The sequence below is a fragment of the Mytilus edulis genome, chromosome 1 (assembly GCF_963676685.1).
Source record: "Mytilus edulis chromosome 1, xbMytEdul2.2, whole genome shotgun sequence".
Lineage (NCBI taxonomy): Eukaryota > Metazoa > Mollusca > Bivalvia > Mytilida > Mytilidae > Mytilus > Mytilus edulis.
Window position 1 is genome coordinate 57,764,758 of NC_092344.1, and position 20,621 is coordinate 57,785,378.

The following is a 20,621-nucleotide window of genomic DNA, read 5'->3' on the forward strand; positions in this document are numbered from 1 at the left end:
GCAACTAAAAATCCTTCTCATAATAAATGTGTACAAATGTTCAATTGACAAAATTAAATGAAAGACAGACGAAAACAGGAGAAAAGAGCCTCAAAAGTACACATCTCTGTTTTTGTGATTTCTCAAGACAAAAAAGGTCAAATATAACATCATACTTTTATATACATATTTAATAAATTTAACAGATACATAAAAACTGTCTTACAAAGTTATATAAATGTTTTGATTTGAAGTCGTCAAGCTGTTTTGTAGCACTACATTGGATCTCGCATTGAACTGGCCACAATCTGAACTGTATATCTGAAAAAGAAAGAGAAAGATTTTAAATGAAGATGTTTTTCAAGTTTTTTAATAGTTTAACTATTACATATACATGTAATATTACAAAAACATGTATTTCAAATAACAGTAATATATGACGATTATATTTGCACGGACATGAAGGATTTGTAGGATAATATAAAATTTACCAAGAGTTGTTTTTCGTCTATAAACAGTTCACATGTAATTACACTAAATGATCCTATAGGAAAGACCACGCATACTGCTTCGTAAATGATTGGACGATATTTTCAAATCCTCACCCTTGTAACATTTGGATACCACGGTTTGTATCTGCTGTGAACACATGTAATCATATATTTATTAGATTTTTTTTTTTGCCAAAATGATGTGGATGCTTGAGCATCTGAGCATACATGCAAGCTACGCCACTGGTTCTCCTACGAATACTGCATAACAGACGGACGGCTACACCAAAAAAACAAAACAAATATACTGAAACGGTTCACTATCGATCGAAAATCCGGAAAATGACAGATATATCACGTATCATGATTTATACACTGTTAAAACTGTAAACTTGTGTTGTTTATAATATAAATTCGAGTTCTTCGTGTACATATTGTCAATATTTCATTTTATTACTTCAATAAAAAATATTGGTGTAGAAAATTCAGGGAAGGACTGCCTCCCCTGCCTCATAGGTAGTTACGGCCCTGATGTTGATTTGGTGACGTATGTTGGAAAAGAGACAGTATGGAGCATGCGAATTATGATAGTTATTTGTATTTTTACAACAAGTCAATAAGACAATTTCAAGTTTTATGACTAAAATCTATAACCCAAATTTTTATTTTTTGTTAATTAATATGTAGGAGTAAGAAACATGTTTGAAACCTCAATATTCAAAGTAAGTTTTTTTCTTCTATATTTTCATTTGAAACAAACAAAAACAAAGGTTATTTGAATAAGGTTATTTCGTTATTGACAACAACCCGTTTTAGAAACAGGATTAGAAAATATGCTCTTCTACCATTGTCTTAGCACTCTACAGTAAAACTATTTGAAGTGAACCAACTTACAAGTTAGTCATATTAAATATATGCTTATCTATTTTCCTTGTACCATGTGTACACTTCTAAGTTTTTGAATTATATAAAACCAAAAAAAAATACTGTTCATAATTGTGTACGCTAGGCGTGCGTTTGTCCACAAAAGACGCAAGAGTGACGCTCGAATAAAAAAAAAAAGTCAAAAAGGTTAAATAGAGTACAATATATATAGAAAATTTTAACAAGTTGAAAATAAATAATAATATGAGAAACGAATTAGTTTCACTTCTTTTAAATAAGTTGAATAAAAGAAATAAACTTTATTCAAAGTTATCCTTTATTATCATCTCGTATACTTTTATTGTACTACATTTGAAATAAATTCGGTTGTTTTGAAATGACAGAAGATATTTATCTTCACAAATCGAAAGAATTTACAAAATACCGACAAATGACTGAAACAAATTTATCAAAAGAATGATCAAGTGGCATCTAATTACCGACAAGACAACTTCAGTAACGGAACACACAGGGACTATCCTCACCCTGTTAATTATTTTATTGCTCAATTAAAGGGCGTCATCACTGATTAGATAGGGACGTAACCGTTTATCATAAAATCTGCTGGCATATCGGTCGTTAGCACCACCTTGTTGAATTATCTGATCTTTCTTTGGTTTTAAGAATCCGTTTAAACTCCCGTTTCTTTGCACTTAGGTGTTAAGTAACACCGAATTAATGTCCAAATAATAGCCATGTTGTAAAACGATAAAAGATTACCATTCCCATGTGAAAAGGCTAAATTAACGGACACTGATAATCACATCAAACGATCAAGAAATTTTATACCGTTTTTGTTTTAAAATAAAGTTACCTATTGTTCGTTCTTTTGAAACAAATAAAAACAGGGTTCAAACTAATGATACACAATTTAAATATGATCTTTAATTGAATTTTTATACTTAATCTGCCTTTGTATTTTAAAGTGTAAAGGATTTAATAAAAAAAAATTAACGAATGGACATTTTTTTTTTAATTTATAAGCAAAAAAAGAAAAAAGAAAAAAAGGGAATGAAAATGTTCTGATTTTTGAATTTTAAGTGTTTCGTTTTCATGATTACACTGTTAAAAACCAACCATCGATGTTCTCCTATTTCATAAGAAAACGGTTGTTTTTTTTAGGATTTAAATAAATGAATAAATTATTTTGTTTTATTTCAAACAAATGAATAATTAAGTTTATCATATAAGGATAAACTGTTTTAATAAAAGTTTAACTCCATTTTCCGGAATCAATCCTAATTGATTCTTAATTTAATCACATCAATAATACGTCATTTCGTGACGTCATTCATGCGTTATTCAAACAAGTGCAAAACTGCCAACATAGCTAACGAAAATTTTCAGCAGCAACATGAAGCCACCAAAAAGACTAAGAAAACCTAAGGGGATTGCCGGGAAATCACCAAATAAAAAGAAGAAAACACAAGGGACCCTACCAGAACCAGCGGGAGTAACGGACAAGGAGACGGTACCATTTCAGGTCGATATAGGCAGCATTTCTGTGGCCAGTGGTAGTGACCAACCTAACCTTGCGCCAGTTGACCAAACCCCAGGACAACATATGGCTTATGTGATGGCCGGAAATGACCAACACCAAGTACCTAGACAACCTACTACCGGTATGTTTAACAATACAGGTTTAAGTGATTGTAATAGGGGTTATGCACAGGGTCTTAATTTAGAGATCGTACACGAAAGTGTAACACCTATGTACACATCAAGTGTGTTTGACTCTGTAGGTGCCCATATTCCGGTAAAAATTAAGGAAAAGATTTGGGCTGGAGAATATATTGATTTAAATATTTTACTTAAATCTGCAAAAGATTTAGCCACAGATTCCCAGTTAAATGGCGATCTTTCAGTAAAAGGGGGGTTATTAACTATAACTCCACAAAGACAGAGCACCATTACAAATTTGCACGTATGGACATCTGCATTCATCATCTTTATGGATATAGTGCTAGAAAAATGGCCCAATAAAGGGCAAGAGTTCCTGAAATACATGTTTAACGTTCGACTAGCTTCATCTAGAGGGTATGGCTCAGGTTGGGCTATATATGATGAACAATACCGCCTTCGTAAGGCAAGATGTCCACAATCGTCTTGGGCAGAGCTAGACATGGAGCTGTGGGTTATGTACGTCTCTACTCCTCCAAGATTTGCTCATTCAGATACTAATTCTTTTGGGGGTCATAAGGGTTCACAGTATGTCCAAAATACTAAACCAGAACAGGTACAAAGACCCACGGCAGCATGCAAGGGTTACAACTTCGGTAGATGTACTTATGGGGCAGCATGTAAATTTGAACATAAATGTTTCAGGTGCTCTGGAAACCACCCTATTGGGGCCTGCAAAAAGAGGTAAGGATTACGAGTTGTACTCTTTGGGATACTCCCCTATTTGTGTGAATGAAGTAGAAGAATCTTTAAAATTTTATCCGTATAAGGTAATAGCAAACGAACTTATACATGGTCTTCGATTTGGTTTTAAATTACAATATTCCGGTTCACGTTTACCTGTTAATGCAAACAATTCAAAAAGTGTGACTATTCATGCAGATCTTGTTAGAGAAAAAATAAATAAAGAGATTACTCTAGGTAGAATGGCCGGTCCTTTTGACCACCCACCTTTGCCAACTCTACGCATTTCTCCTATATTTTTGGCCGAAAAGAAGAACGGGGACTACCGTTTAATTCATAATCTTTCCTATCCCCTACATAACTCTGTGAATGACTTTATAGATGAGAAATATTGCTCTGTGCAGTATTCGGGTATTGACGACGCTGTTAGTTTGGTCCAAAATATAGGAATAGCCGGAAAACTTTCAAAGTCCGACGTTAAAAGTGCATTTCGTTTATTAAGGGTTTCACCTTCTGATTTTGACCAGTTGGGTTTCATTTTTGATGGTAAATATTATTTTGATCGTTGTTTACCACAGGGAGCCTCAATCAGCTGTTCGCTCTTTGAAAAGTTCTCAACAGCGCTTCATTGGGTTACGGAACTTACCAGTGGAAATTCAAATATACTTCATTACCTAGACGATTTCCTTTTTGGAGGTGAAGCAAATAGTCCAACTTGTCAGGAAACACTTGAAACGTTCAAGAAAATTTGTTCAGATTGGGGGGTTCCATTAGCTGAAGACAAAACCGTTCAACCCACAGAAATTTTGACCTTTTTAGGTATTGAATTTGATACCTTAAAAATGGAAATGAGGCTCCCTGGGGAAAAACTGACTAACTTAAAACAAACTTTGCAGCTGTTTCTACATTCAAAAAAGGTAACCTTGCGCCAGTTACAGTCCCTGATAGGTTTGTTAAACTTTGCATGCCAAGTTATCGCCCCTGGAAGGGCTTTTTGCCGAAGATTGATTGATGCTACTTGTAACATAAGAAAACCACACCACAGGGTACGGGTATCATGTAATATGCGCGAGGACATTAAAGTTTGGACCTCTTTTTTAGAGCAATATAATGGAGTCACGGTCATGATTGATAGTTTATGGACTTCCAATGATATGCTTGAACTGTTTACAGACAGTGCCGGGGGTCAAAACAAAGGTTTTGGCATTTACTTTCAGGGGAAATGGGCACAAAGTTGTTGGCCAAAAGAATGGGCAGAGCATGATTTATTGAAGGACATTACTTACTTGGAACTTTTCCCAGTTGTTATATCACTTCATATATGGGGAGTACATCTTAAAAACAAACGAATCCTTTTCTATGTGGATAATCAGGCCGTTGTTACTATCATAAATAAGAGAACTTCTAAGTCGAATCGAGTTATGTCCCTTATGAGGAATCTAGTTTTTTCCACATTAAAATATAATATCGTTTTAAAAGCAGAACACATTCCTGGTAAAATTAATACCATAGCCGATTCATTATCCCGTTGTGATTTTCAGCGTTTCAGACACCTTTGCCCAGAAGCAGATCAGTACAAGACAGCAATTCCAGACCATCTTTGGACGTTTTAGAAATTGAATTAAATCATCTCCTTACCAGTTCTATGGCACAAAAAACCTGGAAAACATACAATACGGCAGTCGAATCCTTTAAAAATTTTCGATCAGCATACAACTTACATGATATTTGGCCAGCTCCGCTTAGCGATTTAATATTTTACATTGCCTTCCTTTCATTCAAGGGTCTGTCAGCCTCTACTGTCTTAACATATATGTCAGGAATAAGTTATCAACATAAGATTCAAGATTTAACAGATAGTACAAAATCCTTTTTAGTAGGGAAAACATTAGAAGGTTTAAAAAGGTCAAATCCAAAAAAAACCGATTTGCGGGTACCAATTTCAATTGATTTGTTACGAAAATTAATCAGGTCACTTCAACATGTCTGTTTTTCGTCGTATGAATCCGTCATGTTTGCTTCAGCTTTTAGTCTAAGTTTTTTCGCTTTACTTCGCGTGGGTGAGATAGCTGCGGAAAGTAAAACTGATTTAGGGGCACATGTTATACAAATATCTGACGTTTCAGTTGTCAAATTTGATCACAAAGAAGAGCTTCGTCTGTGTATACGTAGTTCCAAAACAGATCAACTACACTCATCTTTAACTTTGATTATTAGTGAGCAAATCGACAAATCTCTGTGTCCCATTCACTTACTAAAGCAATTTTTACAAATTCGATATCCTTCATCCGGGAGTAATTTATACATACATTTTGATGGATCAAGTCTCACTCGTTATCAATTTTCGTCTATTTTACAAAAGAGTTTGTCATTCTCCGAAATCAATGGACATTTCAGAGCACATTCTTTCAGAATCGGGGGAGCAACTGAAGCAAAAAGGCTAGGAGTAGATGACGAAACATTAAAGAAATGGGGTCGTTGGACATCGGATGCTTACACAAAATACATCCGTTTGAACATTTAAAATTATAGGTTATACTTTTTAAAACGCAATAGCTTATTGAAATAATACATACATCAATTGTAGGTGTCAAAACAATTTGGTTAATAGGATCATCTATAGTATATTGGGCCAATAAAGAAGCTTCGTCTAGACCTGGGGGACTTCACCTTGGCCTACAGAATACAGGTGCTCATATGATTTGGATTGGTCAAAGGGGTATGAAGTGGGGTGATTTAAATACAGTCTTTGAACAAAGGTTGCTTAACCGCCCCCTTCCGAGTTTCCTTGTTATTCAACTTGGGTCTAATGATTTGGGTATATCGACATCAGAGAAATTATTCAGTGATATAGAATGTGACCTGCTTCGGTTACATGCATTGTATCCAGCTTTAAAAATAATATGGTCAGACATACTAATGAGACGGTATTGGCACAATGCCAATTGTGGTCAAGCTATTGAAAGGGCTCGCAAACGAGTAAACCTCCGGGTCAAAAACTTAGTTTTGAGCATCGGTGGATGTGCAATTAGGCACAGTAACATACGTGCTAAAGAAAGTAATTTGTTTAGATATGATGGAACACATTTATCAAAGATTGGTAATGATATTTATCTAAATAATTTACAAGGAGCACTTGAACAGTTCATGAGATCCGGCGGACCAGCTGTTTTTCCTCAGTGAAATTGATATTATTATGAGAACTGTCTTAAATTTAGATTAGTTTAATAACAAGTGAAACTCGGTCGGGATTTTAAAGGGGCACCAATCAGTTTAATTTGGGGTTGTTTCAGGGGTAATTTCTTTGGCAGTGAGTGGGTATGCCCCACTCATTTGGCGGGATATGGCAAGATGAAAATGGAACATGTCCCCACATTGTACGTTAGCTTTTATTTGGGGTTATATTCTTCTGTGTTCCCACAGAGATTAGATTGGGTCTTCTTTGAATGTACCAAAGAGACCGGTTCCTGAATTGGTCCCAGTTTGGAACTTAAGGTGTTCTCTTTGAATTTAATAATTAATAAGCTGCAATGGAAACCAAAGAGTTCTTGGGGGGAATATTTGCTACGTATCGGGGTTCATTTTTCATACGATCTCTCTATTTAGCATTTAACGTAGAGGATTGTAGCTTTCATTGCCTACCAGTGAAGCACAGGCTTGCCAAAAATAATGGTTCGGCGGTTTGTACGTTCATCTTGCCTTATCTTGTCTGCGCAAAAAATTTAATACTGTAGCCATATCATTCCACATTCTTTGTTGATTATTATATTTATCTTTGAAAACAAAAGGAGCCGGTTTTACATTTCACACATACTACTATGGTAAAGAAAGGGTTTGATTGCACATGAGACATAATTAAGAAGAAAGCAAAAAATTGGTTGATCGCCCATGAGACATGTATTTAATATGAAGCAGTTCGGATCTTTGATTAATTAAGTTTATCATATAAGGATAAACTGTTTTAATAAAAGTTTAACTCCATTTTCCGGAATCAATCCTAATTGATTCTTAATTTAATCACATCAATAATACGTCATTTCGTGACGTCATTCATGCGTTATTCAAACAAGTGCAAAACTGCCAACATAGCTAACGAAAATTCCTACCTCCCTCCCCATCCACCACCAAAAATAAAGATAAGAAAAATTCTGCTGCTGTGTTTGTATTGTTTCAGGTTTTGTTGTGAAAGATGCAGCTATGCAGAGGAGTTGTGCAAAGGATATACTTGCCACTGGACTATAAACAGCTCAGCTTGAAAAGACAGTGCCTTATTGTCCGTGGATGAGAAACCAGTTTATCCGCATAGAATACTTGTTTAATGGACTTATTTTCAAGATTATTGACATTTGATATTTAACTATTTCTACAAGAAATTAACTTTTAATTCAGTATTTTATCATTTAAAATTTATTGTAAATTTAAAATAAATAGTCGTTACAGTATAGCTGGCGGGATATGGCAAGATGAAAATGGAACATGTCCCCACATTGTACGTTAGCTTTTATTTGGGGTTATATTCTTCTGTGTTCCCACAGAGATTAGATTGGGTCTTCTTTGAATGTACCAAAGAGACCGGTTCCTGAATTGGTCCCAGTTTGGAACTTAAGGTGTTCTCTTTGAATTTAATAATTAATAAGCTGCAATGGAAACCAAAGAGTTCTTGGGGGGAATATTTGCTACGTATCGGGGTTCATTTTTCATACGATCTCTCTATTTAGCATTTAACGTAGAGGATTGTAGCTTTCATTGCCTACCAGTGAAGCACAGGCTTGCCAAAAATAATGGTTCGGCGGTTTGTACGTTCATCTTGCCTTATCTTGTCTGCGCAAAAAATTTAATACTGTAGCCATATCATTCCACATTCTTTGTTGATTATTATATTTATCTTTGAAAACAAAAGGAGCCGGTTTTACATTTCACACATACTACTATGGTAAAGAAAGGGTTTGATTGCACATGAGACATAATTAAGAAGAAAGCAAAAAATTGGTTGATCGCCCATGAGACATGTATTTAATATGAAGCAGTTCGGATCTTTGATTAATATTAAAATAATACATTTCTGAAAAACAAGAATACTGTAGAAGATGTTACGATTTTCGTCGTTTGCATTTTTTACTTCTTCAAAAAACAAAAAGGAATTGTGCAAATTCAAACTTAAGACCTCAAAATAATATAAAAATAGGGTCAAATGAAAAAAAATACAATTTTCGCTTCTTCTTCTGCTGAACTTAAACATACAGATAGTCTTATATATCATATTGTTAAATTGTAAGCATGTTTATTATTACAGCAAAATATTTGTATATTAACGGAGAAGAAGAACAATACAGAATAAAATACGAATAAAAATTTAACAAAGGATGCCTGAAACTAAAAATGATGGTAAAGTTAAAAGTTGAGATTTTGTATGGCTTGAACTAGGTTTTTCCAATCAAATTATAATGTGCCAATATCACATAATTTGAAAATATATAATTAAAAGGAGATATGTTTATCTGTGACAAAAATCGAACCACTCATTTTTTCACATTTGTCTATAATTTTGAAACGTGATACAAAAGTTTTCAAATTCCGAACTTATAAATTTCATATGTCTAGTGGAAAAAATGTAGCTTTTTAATTTAAGATTTTTTTTTCAGCAACTACGGTTACCTTGATAAACTTTAAGTGATGTAAACTTTAAAGATACGTAGAAACGTATGGTTGGAATAAAACTCAAACGATATCAGCAATAAAAATAAGAACTAGAGTAAAAATGTTTGACAGAAGTGTTTATTTTTTGCTCCGTTTTCAAGGCAAAATCGCTTTCCCATGTTTTTGAATGAAATGCTTTTCTCGTTTTACATATTTCTTATGAAAAAAAATTATAGCATTATTGCTTTAAAAAAGCTAGATGTTCTGAAATATTTGTGAAACAAGGACATAAATGCACCAGTCATGCAATCAAGTTTTATGAAATGAACACAAATTTAAAGACAATCATATAACAGACGTTATTTCTTAATAAAAACAAAATTTTGAAAACAAATTGGCAATTCTACAAAACAGTACTTTTGAAAGAGTATAATTTTATCCTTGACAAGCTATCATTCTAAATTTTACACCGAAGAAGGGAAAGTATTTTACACCCAAAAAAAATTGTATAGTGGATTTATCGAAGCAGAAATGTGTTAACATACACACACATGTATTCTATAATTTTTGATTTCGGATCTACTGAAAATTAATTTTAATGTAGATACATGTATTAAATCGTACAGACAAACGTTGAATTTCCTTAACCTATAGTTTTTGATAAATTTTTATAACGAATTAGTATAAAATACATGAAGAATTTTTTTTGTTTGAAAACAACATTCTTTAAAATATACGCGATATTTGTTATTGTGTGTTATGGTCCAATAACTGCAATTGAATTATTACCACACATATGTAGACATTTTAACTCCTTGACGTAAATAAATATTAAGGAATTTTCAAGAGATATTTGTGAAAAGTAGGTAAATTTGTCAATCACTGGTACATTTCAATTCATTGTTTATATACTTGTCTAGATTTATAAGCATTTTAACATTACTATATTTTGAATTCACTTCAGTAGAAAATATTACATATTGAGTTTCATTATCCTCTTATTTTTTAAATTTGCATACATAATTACAAAAAATGTTACATTCATTTGCAGTTATATCATAAATGTTTTTTTTATTTGTGCAGGAGGTTTTTAATTTTTAACATCAACTTCATTTGAACTGTGGTTGATAGTTGTCTCAATTGCAATAATACCACATCTCCTTATCTTTATGTTTTTACTTGAACAGATATGAATTTATTTACGATCAATGTATAAATCATTGAACTTCTTCCTTGACCTTGTCAATATCTATTATGATTTTTATATTAAAAATAAATTCATTGGTAAATGTGTAGTAAGTTTTTTTAAGATATGTATTTCCCTACAAAGCGGATAATTAATTTTAAAGTGCAACAAGGGTTAGATTTTTTTAGCTTCAAGCTACCAGATACAATGTACATGTATTTTTGCTATTATTGACCATGCAGAATTCTTTTTTGACGCCGGTAATACTGATATAGTTTTATTCTGCCCTTTAAGTTTTGAACATACAGTAAAATATATATTTATACTATGCGTTTCTAGTCCCCAATTTCTGCATTAGTTATACAATCATTTAAAAACATTAAAGAGAAGCACTTACCTAATCCGTCATTCTGTTTTCTTGATTCGCCGTCTTGGATCAAACACACAGTCAGTTCCTCTGAATTTTTCCTCTTCTGGAAGTGGACTGATTCCATCTAAAGTGTATGCATACTGTTTTGTATCGGTTAAACGTGAAGGTCCAGACCCCACATCACTATCGTCTGTCATTGGGCTTAGAAAACTTGTATTTACTTCATTCATATTTCTAAGATCACCAATAAGGGACGGAGACGAAAAAGTACTTGTACGACGTCTTTCGATCATTTCCGGAATCCTATACGGAGTTGGTTCTGATTTCACCGGAGTCTGATATGTTAACTGTCTTCCCTGCGAAATCATCGACGGAATTGGTGTTCCACAGAAAGGAGAGAAATTTAAGTGTCGTTTTGGTAGTCTGTTGTGTTCGAAACTAATACAAGGCGTGTGATACGGCGAAAATCCTGACTGCTGCACGGTGGAAATGTTCCCTTGTTGAACTATGGGCGAAGGAATCAAATAAGAATATGTTGATTGTATCAGCTGACTTTCATGGTGGAAGGCTTGTTGTTTTAACAAATTGTCTCTGTCAATTATATCTGTTAAAGAAGCAATGTAATTAACAGCTAATTTAAGAGTCCGAATTTTAGACATTTTTCGGTTGGTTAGGTGATATTCGGCCGGTATACACTTTCGGAGATCTTCAAGAGCTTTCGATAACTTTTTCATACGTTTTCTTTCCTGGACGTTTGCAGTATTCCTCCTTTCTTCAATGTCAATGTCAGATAAATTTTCGAACTTTTTCGGCTTTCGTTTTCGTCTGTTTATCACATTGTCAGCTTCACTATTGTTATCATTAGAATCTTTGGTTAAATCTATCGGCACAAAATCTTCATTTTCTAAATTTTGATTTGGACTAAGAGCAGAATTTTCGGCCATGGTCACTTCAGAGAGAGATAACGACTTGTGAAATGATACAGCGGTCAAACAGATATAGTGACAAACACCCATTGTTTCTAAAGTCATAAATTGTCCAAAGCGTCGACCCATCCCATGCTGTGCTGTTCCTTCGATCTCCTCACACGGATGTTATCAATTAAATTGATTTCTAATTGCTTAATGAATGGCCTAATAGATTAATTATCCGACCATTTCTTATAGTGACAAGTTTGAACTTTTAGAAAACGAATTTGTAAAAACATGAAAAGGACAAAAACTTATAAAAATGTCTTTTTTACAAAGAAAATTATTTATCGGTTGCATTGCAATATATTGATATCTATTCATTTACTTTAAAAGATCAGACAAAAAGAAATAGATTGTAAATTAAAATCATTGCCATTATTAATAGAATTAAAGTTGGAACAATTATTATAATACAATTAAAATTGAATTAAATGTACATCAAAGAAATAAAGAAATTCATGAAAAATTAACAAAAAAACCAACATATTTTATACGTATACTGACATTTTGTGAGCAGACTTTGTTCCACCAGTTCTCTCAATTTAAATTACTGAACTTCCTATAATTTTAAAACTGATTTTTTCTTTTCAAATAAAAAAAATTGGTAAAAAAGTAGCATATTGGTCGGGGTTGGAACATATGGTTGGAGACCCCTTTTTCCGGTCTTTTAAAATGGCTTCGCCCCTGTATTTTTAAATACATGCACATCTTTAAGATCTTTTTGAATTTATTTATCAAATAAATTTCGACAAAGAAAATAATTTTTATTATGATCGGATGTACTTTTGAAGTTTATTCATTCTTTTTATATTACGCTTCTATCATTGACCAACAACAAATGGAAGTTTTTAACGACCTTGTACTCATTGAACCGTGTCAATGTACTCGATATTTATGTATTTTGGCAACCTTTGTAAATAAGTTAGATAAATAAGATGTGTATTACACGAACAATAGACTCATTTTTAGCATAATATATCTTCGCTAACAAATGTCATAATCACCAATGATTAACCAAGATATGTTCATCTCTATATTCTTCAGACTCAAGATGTTTGTTACGATACTATTGTAAACAACAGAAAGCACAATGGAAGAAAAGTACAGAACAGTTTTGCTGGCGATGGACGGAAGTGACCACTCGGACCATGCTTATCGATGTAAGTTTCACGTGCATAGCGTTAATAAAATTTAAATTTATTACGTATAGATTAGATTATATATATTTGTTTTCAAAATGAATTTAATCAAAATAAGTAAATGTTTGGTAATTTTATCTTGAATGACTGAGTCTATTTGCAAAATAGTTTTTTTCCAAGAGTCCATTTATGAAACAGTATTATAATATTAAGGATCAAATGTTTTGTTATTATATACACCCGGTTCAATATATCTTGAAAGTGTATAAAAATGTCATACTCTCGTTTATGACTTAAAAATTAAAGCAAAGCGATGTTTCAATACATCCATTTTTATGATTATAATAATAATAATAATAAATAAATCTTTATTGCAAAATTACACCCATGAGGGTCAAGCAATACAATGAAACAATAATTTTATACTATACAATGCAATACAATGAAATACAATGTAATACAATGAAATACAAAATAATACAATACAATATATGGAAAAATAAAATAATCTTCCCCACTAGACGATGTTGACTTGATAGGATGCATTTCAATGCATGTATGTTTTACAACCAATCATTCTGATTACACATTCATGATTAATGTCGAATACATTCCTAACACAACAATCAATAGATACATAAAGCAGATTGCACTTTAGTCGATATTTAAAAATTGTACGAATTACTTCCCTTACAGCAGTAGTCAATATAAAAATACTCGAAAAAATCGTCATGTAAAATTATGTGATCTTGTGGTTTGTAAATATTTGAATTACGGAACATTGAAACGGACTTTAATATGAATTAAGAAGAAAACTGTCCTGCACGTGTCTGCATGTCTAAAATTTGCGAAAGAATTGTCAGGTTTCGTGTTAAGCAAAATGAGATAAATCATTCGTTGACTTCGGAAAAATTAGGAGATATTGTATGATTGTCCATCAGGTACAGTGATGTAACTATCTACCCGAGTTCACGTGAGGTAGATGTTTTAAGCAGCTATATTTTGCCGTAAAACATATTTGACCGACATTAACCAACGACAACCTTCGAATTACAGGTTCTTGAGTTAATCGTGATAGTGAGCGTCCCCGTTATCTGGGCTGCGTTCAAAATTGTAGCAGCTACGTAGTGCTACGTAGATTTTGACTATTGAACGTATAGTTATAGACTAGTTGTTACATATATATTGATATCAGCTACGTAGCCGCTACGATATTGAACTCAACCCTGTTATAGTGTTGAAACAACATATCGTTAATAAGATAGAGTATTGCTACGTAGATTTTGACTATTGAATGTGTAGCTATAGACTAGTTGTTACATATATATTGATATCAGCTACGTAGCCGCTACGTAGCTGCTACGATATTGAACTCAACCCTGTTATAGTGTTGAAACAACATATCGTTATAATAAGATAGAACATATCGTTAACTAAGAACGGTGATAGGCAGTGAGGTCAGAGTTTTGTTTTGCTCCGTGTTGAAGACCTCACTTTGACTTTTGGGATGAAGAACAGCAATAAAAGCGCTGTTCCTTTGCTTTTTGTGTGTTTTTTTGTTTGTTTTGCATATACTATTTTTTTGTTATGTATAGATACCCCCATATCCTTTGTTCTACTCTTAAGCAGTTATTGAAATCTAGTTCAAAGCATATTAGAATAATCATGTTCTCTCAGCCCAAGGAGGTTATAACCGCCTTGCTCAGCCTAAGTTATCAATTAGTTCTCATCTAACAGTATAAAGTGTAAAAACGTCATTGCTTTTTGTGTATTTTACTGTGCATGTACTGCTTTTGTGTCATGGATGGTACCCCATATCCGAAACATAAAAGCATGATTTTTCTCAAATTAAAACGCCAAATTGTTAATATCTTAGTATCGACAGGATGTGGAATTATAAGAATGCATACTCGTAACTGTATATTATTTCATAATTAGAAATGTTTCAATTTATCAAAACCAAAATCATTTTTCTTTTCTTTATTAAAATTTTCTTTCCTATGAAGCACAACACAAGCTTTATAGGAACAGCGCTCCGATCATACGGTCAAAACATAAACAGTAAACAGACAGTTGAAGTCAAATCTGCGACTGCATGAATCCCAGCGTTACATATTATATATGTAATACATGGACATTGTGTTTCTGATCATATTCTAGTAGTAAATGGTTAATAAGTAAAATAAAATAAATGTACATGAACGTGGGACACAAACCACACACAACTAACCAAAATAAGAAAATAAATATCTCATACGAAATAATGAAAACTACGTTACGGAAGCGTATTAGTACGGGAGCGTTTTAGCGCCACATAACTTTTTTTTTAATATTTCTTCCTATGTTTGCGTTATAATATAATTCTAATATGACTTGCTTCTTTCGTTTTATGAATAAACCCATGCTCTAAATCCAATATTTTTTTTTGCACATGCGTATATTGACTACTGCAGAATGATGAATTTTATCAAATTGTCAAATTGGCATGCATTAGATACATGTATATTTTATTAACTTAAAACACTTCCAAACTCTTGAATGATGCACATATTGTTACTTATTCAATTTTATTATGACTTTATTAACACTGTATTGTGTTGTATTCCGAAATTGACATATTTGACCTAGATACGACAACCGTTCATGCTGGCTGTTCCAAAACTCCTCCCTCAGAAAAATCACCGTTTCTTTACAAACAAAAAGGGGAGGTTCACGGAAGAGCCTACACAATCGCTTTACCCTTATACACATCGGACATAGAAATTACCTTAATTGTCCTTATCAGAATCGAAATATTTGATGCACGCTATACTTTATTGTAGTTTTTACATGGATAGGCATTATATTCGTGTTATGTTAGCCCTCACTATCGCTCGGACACAAATAATCACGAATATAATGCTTATCCATGTTAAAACTACAATAAAGTATAGCTTGCATCAAGTATTTCTTAAATAAGATAAAAACAAATGTTTGCGTTATTTCGCAAAGGTTTGCGTTAAACGCAAAGATAGGAAGAAAAATTAAAAAAAAGAAACGTGTGGTGCTAATACGCTTCCGAAGAAAACAATATAAAACTCCATGTATTTCCGACTTTCATACTTCAAAGGGTTTAAGTAGTTTGATTTACAACATAGAAGTTGACATTTTGATATTGTTGTATTTTAAACAGGGTATCTAAAGTACTTAAGGCAAGCATCTGATTATGTTGTGTTTGTTCACTGTCCCGAATTGACACAGTCGCAGCTTTCATGTGAGTATTTGTAAATATTCATTTTGTACTGTAAATCATATACTATCGTACTGTAGTGTACAACCATTACATTCCCTTCTTTTGTATTTTCTTTTAATACGCCGTAAATATACATATTGTGCGTTCGCACCAAGGACTAGTTTTATATCTGTTTAGAGACATGTGTTTACAAAAGTTGTCTAGGGTATAAAACTTGGTCTTCTCACGACTTCTTACGTCTGGCAATAACCTAAGAGGGTGTGTTTTGGGTGAACGGGAAATATAAGTCTGTGGTTAAAAAACGGACGATAGTTCTGATTCTTTGTGTGGGGAAAATTCATCACTTTTAGCACGTTTAAGAAGTGTTTTGACCTTGCCTGAGTTGCCCGAGTTAAAACAAATATTCGCTGATAGCTTAAACTGCAGGTTGTTCTAAATGAAAAACCATTTAAAATTTTGACCAAGCTTGCTGCAGATATGTGTACCAATTGCTTTTTAACGTTATTTTACGTTCCAGGTTTCATTTCCAAATGTACACATCAACTCAAGACAATGATGTTAGAGCACGAACAAGAAACGAGGTTACTTTTGGCGCGACTACATGAACATCTGAAAAGGGAAAACGTAAGTCACTTGATTGATCATGTGGTCTTTATTATGGACTTCAACTTTTGTACCAAGCTCCTCACATTGAACTTGATCCAAGCAGGGCGTTGGACGAGGTTCATTTATACAACACATTTTGCACAAATTGTCTGAGATAATATTCTTTTCTGTAGATTCAGAAATCAGAAATGAGTTAAATAACTGGATTAAAGCCTCGCAACAGAAATATTGACACATATATAAAAACCTCTCGGATAGAAAGTCAGAATGCCACCTAAGTATCAAAATTGAAAAAGCTATGAAATGCTTATTTTGACCACATAATGGCAAAATTGGTTGTTTTGCAGAATTTCTATCAAATAAAAGTTTAAATCCTTTAGTTTCATGCAATTTGACAAATTGACACCATTAAATCATTCAGGGAAGTTGTCAAAGTACAGATTCTATATTTCCTGATTTCGTCTCTTTACTTCGGATAGAAAAAGTTGACCAATCTTAATAAAACTTGGCATGACCTAAGCTTAACAAAATATGAGACTGTTTACAAAGTTTCATGGCAATAGGATATGTATATTATAGACAGTATATTACATTCTATATTCAACATTGCGTGTTAAAATTTGACGTTAAAATTGAAAAATTTTAAATATCAACATTTGGGGCTTTAAAAATCAAAATGTTGCAAAGAAATACTTTTAAAATGCTTTGAAATAAAATATATCAGATATTAAAAGCAATAGAATACTCATTTAATTTATCAGACTAAGCATAATTATTATATATATTTAGCTACCCTGTGCCTAAAAATGGAGGTCTTTTTTCCCTAATCGGTTGGATTATAACTTGTTTTTGTTTATGTACATTATTATTTATCAGCACACGGTTTTTTTATTGTATTTTTCTATGCATTTATAGGTATTGGGAAAGTAGAAAGAACTATACTACTTCTATTACTCAAATAATAGAAACCTTGCTGTACTAATATATGAATAAAAAGTCCTTATGTCGTTTATCATAAAACCGAATTTTCTATATGATCTAGATATTTTTTTCTAATTGCATAAAGTGCAACTTTTTGTGTCAATTTCCAGACGTGTGCTATGGATATTTAGATCTATTATTTAATATATCAGCCTCATTTGGGTTTACATAAATATGCTTTATTTTGGCTATAGATTTCATTTTTTTTTTTATAAATATTTTTAAATTGGTAAAAAGGATAACTGTATTGCCAAAGGACAGGTTTATTTTTCACGATTTGCGTAGAAAATATTTGGTTTTTAGCAATATATCGTCTTTGTCTGTGCTGTTTAAAATGCAACAAGTTTCTCATTTTATAGATTTCAGGAAAAGTTGTGCGGAAACTAGGAGACCCAAGAGAACAAATTCTTAAAGTAGCCAACGAAGAAAATGTAGACTGTATCGTAACCGGAAGTCGAGGACGAAATAAAACGCGTTTAGGTGTTATGGGTAGTGTTAGTTCATTTTTAGTACATCATTCAAAAGTGCCTGTCCTTATTGTGAAAAAGGACTTGTGTAACAATTAATAATGTAATTATTTATCTCTGAAGACCTGAACCGGGCTTCTATTGGCAGCAGTTATAATTTATCAATTACATGTAATACGCAGTTTATGTTACAAATTTTCCCATTTTGTATCATTTATTATGTTGTTTTTTCTTCTTGTATAGTTAAGGGGTTAGCACAAAACAGTTGTAACTAATAAACATTGTATCCAAAAAGTCTTTTCACTTCTGTTTAACAAAACTCAATTTTGTCTACATAAAAATAAACACAAAATTGAATTTTGTCATGACAAAAAATGAATTTTGTCTAAAAAAATTAATTTTGTCATTTAACAAAATTCAATTTTGTCATTACAAAATTCAATTTTGTGTCACAAAAGTCAATTTTGTCAACACAAAAATGAACACAAAATTCAATTTTGTCTACAGAGACAAAATTGACTTTTGTGACCAAATGACTTTTGTGACACAAAATTGACTTTTGTGACACAAAATTGACTTTTGTGGCACAACATTGACTTTTGTGTTAAATTTTCACTTCTGTTAAACAAAATATCAGTTTTGTATGCAAATTAGTTCACAGAATCCAAACTAAACTAATCTGCATACAAAATTCACTTTTGTCGCCCAATTTTTGAATTAGGTAACAAAAGTAAAGTCTGTGGTACAAAAATGAATTTTGTCATGACAAAAGTAACTTTTGTCCAGTGAAAGATAATTTTGTATGACAAAATTTTAATTCTGTAGTATGCTTCAAATTTTGTTAAACTGAACTCATTTTTATTGAACAAAACTCACTTTTGTCCGAACAAAATTGAATTTCGAGTACAAATCCACAAAAGTCCCATTCGGCGCCCCGTATTATCTACATACATGTACGTTTATATCAGAAACGTCAACATGGGCACATGAATATGTAAATCAAATACCTTAAAAGAATATATGAAAGTATAAATATTTTTTTCTAGAGACAAGTGCCTTTGGACGCAGGTCATAGAATGCGAGATACCAATAAGTTATAAGCCATGATATGTACATGTGTTACATTTACCGTTTGCTTTTAATCACAAATATAGGTTTTATTTGAATAAATTAAGTTTGATGGATACTTCTGGGAATGGAGGACAAAAGACAGATTCGATTGAAGAAATAAAAGTGTAACGATTTCTGATGATTAATTTCGTTTAAGAAATTTCCCAGGGTAGTTATAATATTTTTGAACAATCAAGGATTGTTTTTCATTATTCCGCATTATACATTTTAAATTACATTTGAATAAAACGTTAAAAACTGTATCTTTTTATAACCTGATTGAAGTTGAAACAATTGCGATATGATATTTCTTTTAATATGAATGCGAGTCATTTAAGTAAGACTAGTGTCGCCGGAGTCAGGGGTGGGATGTAGTTTAGAGAGCAGTACGCCTCGGCCCCCCTCCTTTTAGATCGCCAATTCATCCGAGTCTCAAAATCTCTTTTATTTGTTAACACTTACAAAATAAACTTCTTTTATATTATCTTATCTCGGAAAAGCGAAACAAGGAATATAATTAATATTTGATTTGTTGATTATTAATCAAGCAATCATGTTGTACTATTGTCAGTATGTTTGTTATAAAACTGGTTGTATGCAGTCAAGTGAATAATTGAATATTTTCTTCGCGATGACCGATCTTGTTGATTGTAATGGTATTTTTAAACGCGATGTGATTTTGCAACAATTAGATTTTTCATCCGAGCATTCCTGATGATAAACAGTAAAAAGCAATGTACAAGCAGTATAGTTGACCTTGATTTACTGTTGTGATGTCATATCTTACCTTGATTCAACAGACGATGAGCGAAATTGAATGCTTTGGCATTGACAATTTTCTACAGCGTATATACATCTATGTCTAATTAGTTATTGGCTTCTGGTAAATGGTACATGCACCGTACAACTCCGACAGATAACATTGACTTTAGCAGGTTTGGCCTAGATCTACTTTGTTAAACATGCAGTCTCCAATGTCATTTTGCTTCGTTTGTGATGATTAACTCAACTTTAGACTTTTGAACGTGTTAAGTGAAGATACCGTCTAACAATAATGCCCAATAAAGGCAAATGAAGGTAAATAAAATGACCCACCAACACAAAAGCGCAAAAGAGTAATTATTTCAAAATATGGGAAAAAGTAGCTGCAGTTGACACAGTTTT

General features: G+C 32.5%; 3 protein-coding genes and 1 long non-coding RNA gene across 7 annotated transcripts in view; 3 read left to right on the forward strand and 1 right to left on the reverse strand.

Annotated features, from left to right (window-relative positions):
* LOC139485827 (uncharacterized) overlaps positions 1 to 20,621 on the forward strand; it is a 971,519-nt gene that overhangs the window by 359,923 nt on the left and 590,975 nt on the right. The window lies entirely within an intron of this gene.
* LOC139485540 (helix-loop-helix protein ngn-1-like) lies at positions 240 to 12,022 on the reverse strand. The gene is made up of 2 exons (XM_071270093.1): positions 10,979 to 12,022; positions 240 to 300 (listed from the first exon to the last, which is right to left on the reverse strand). Exon 1 carries the CDS (start codon positions 12,004 to 12,006, stop codon positions 10,987 to 10,989), a length of 1,020 nt encoding a protein of 339 aa, XP_071126194.1. The 5' UTR covers positions 12,007 to 12,022; the 3' UTR covers positions 240 to 300; positions 10,979 to 10,986.
* On the forward strand, positions 2,558 to 8,619 carry LOC139485518 (uncharacterized). Of its 4 annotated transcripts, XM_071270073.1 has the most exons (3): positions 2,558 to 3,016; positions 3,720 to 3,758; positions 6,346 to 8,619. In XM_071270073.1, exons 1-3 carry the CDS (start codon positions 2,749 to 2,751, stop codon positions 6,939 to 6,941), a joined length of 903 nt encoding a protein of 300 aa, XP_071126174.1. In that variant the 5' UTR covers positions 2,558 to 2,748; the 3' UTR covers positions 6,942 to 8,619. The 4 variants fall into 4 exon arrangements, with proteins under 4 accessions (XP_071126174.1, XP_071126183.1, XP_071126156.1 ...); XM_071270082.1 differs by lacking the exon at positions 3,720 to 3,758; XM_071270055.1 differs by having other exon boundaries at positions 2,567 to 3,016; positions 3,720 to 8,619.
* On the forward strand, positions 12,814 to 18,643 carry LOC139485546 (universal stress protein YxiE-like). The gene is made up of 4 exons (XM_071270104.1): positions 12,814 to 13,082; positions 16,234 to 16,314; positions 16,811 to 16,917; positions 18,240 to 18,643. Exons 1-4 carry the CDS (start codon positions 13,013 to 13,015, stop codon positions 18,444 to 18,446), a joined length of 465 nt encoding a protein of 154 aa, XP_071126205.1. The 5' UTR covers positions 12,814 to 13,012; the 3' UTR covers positions 18,447 to 18,643.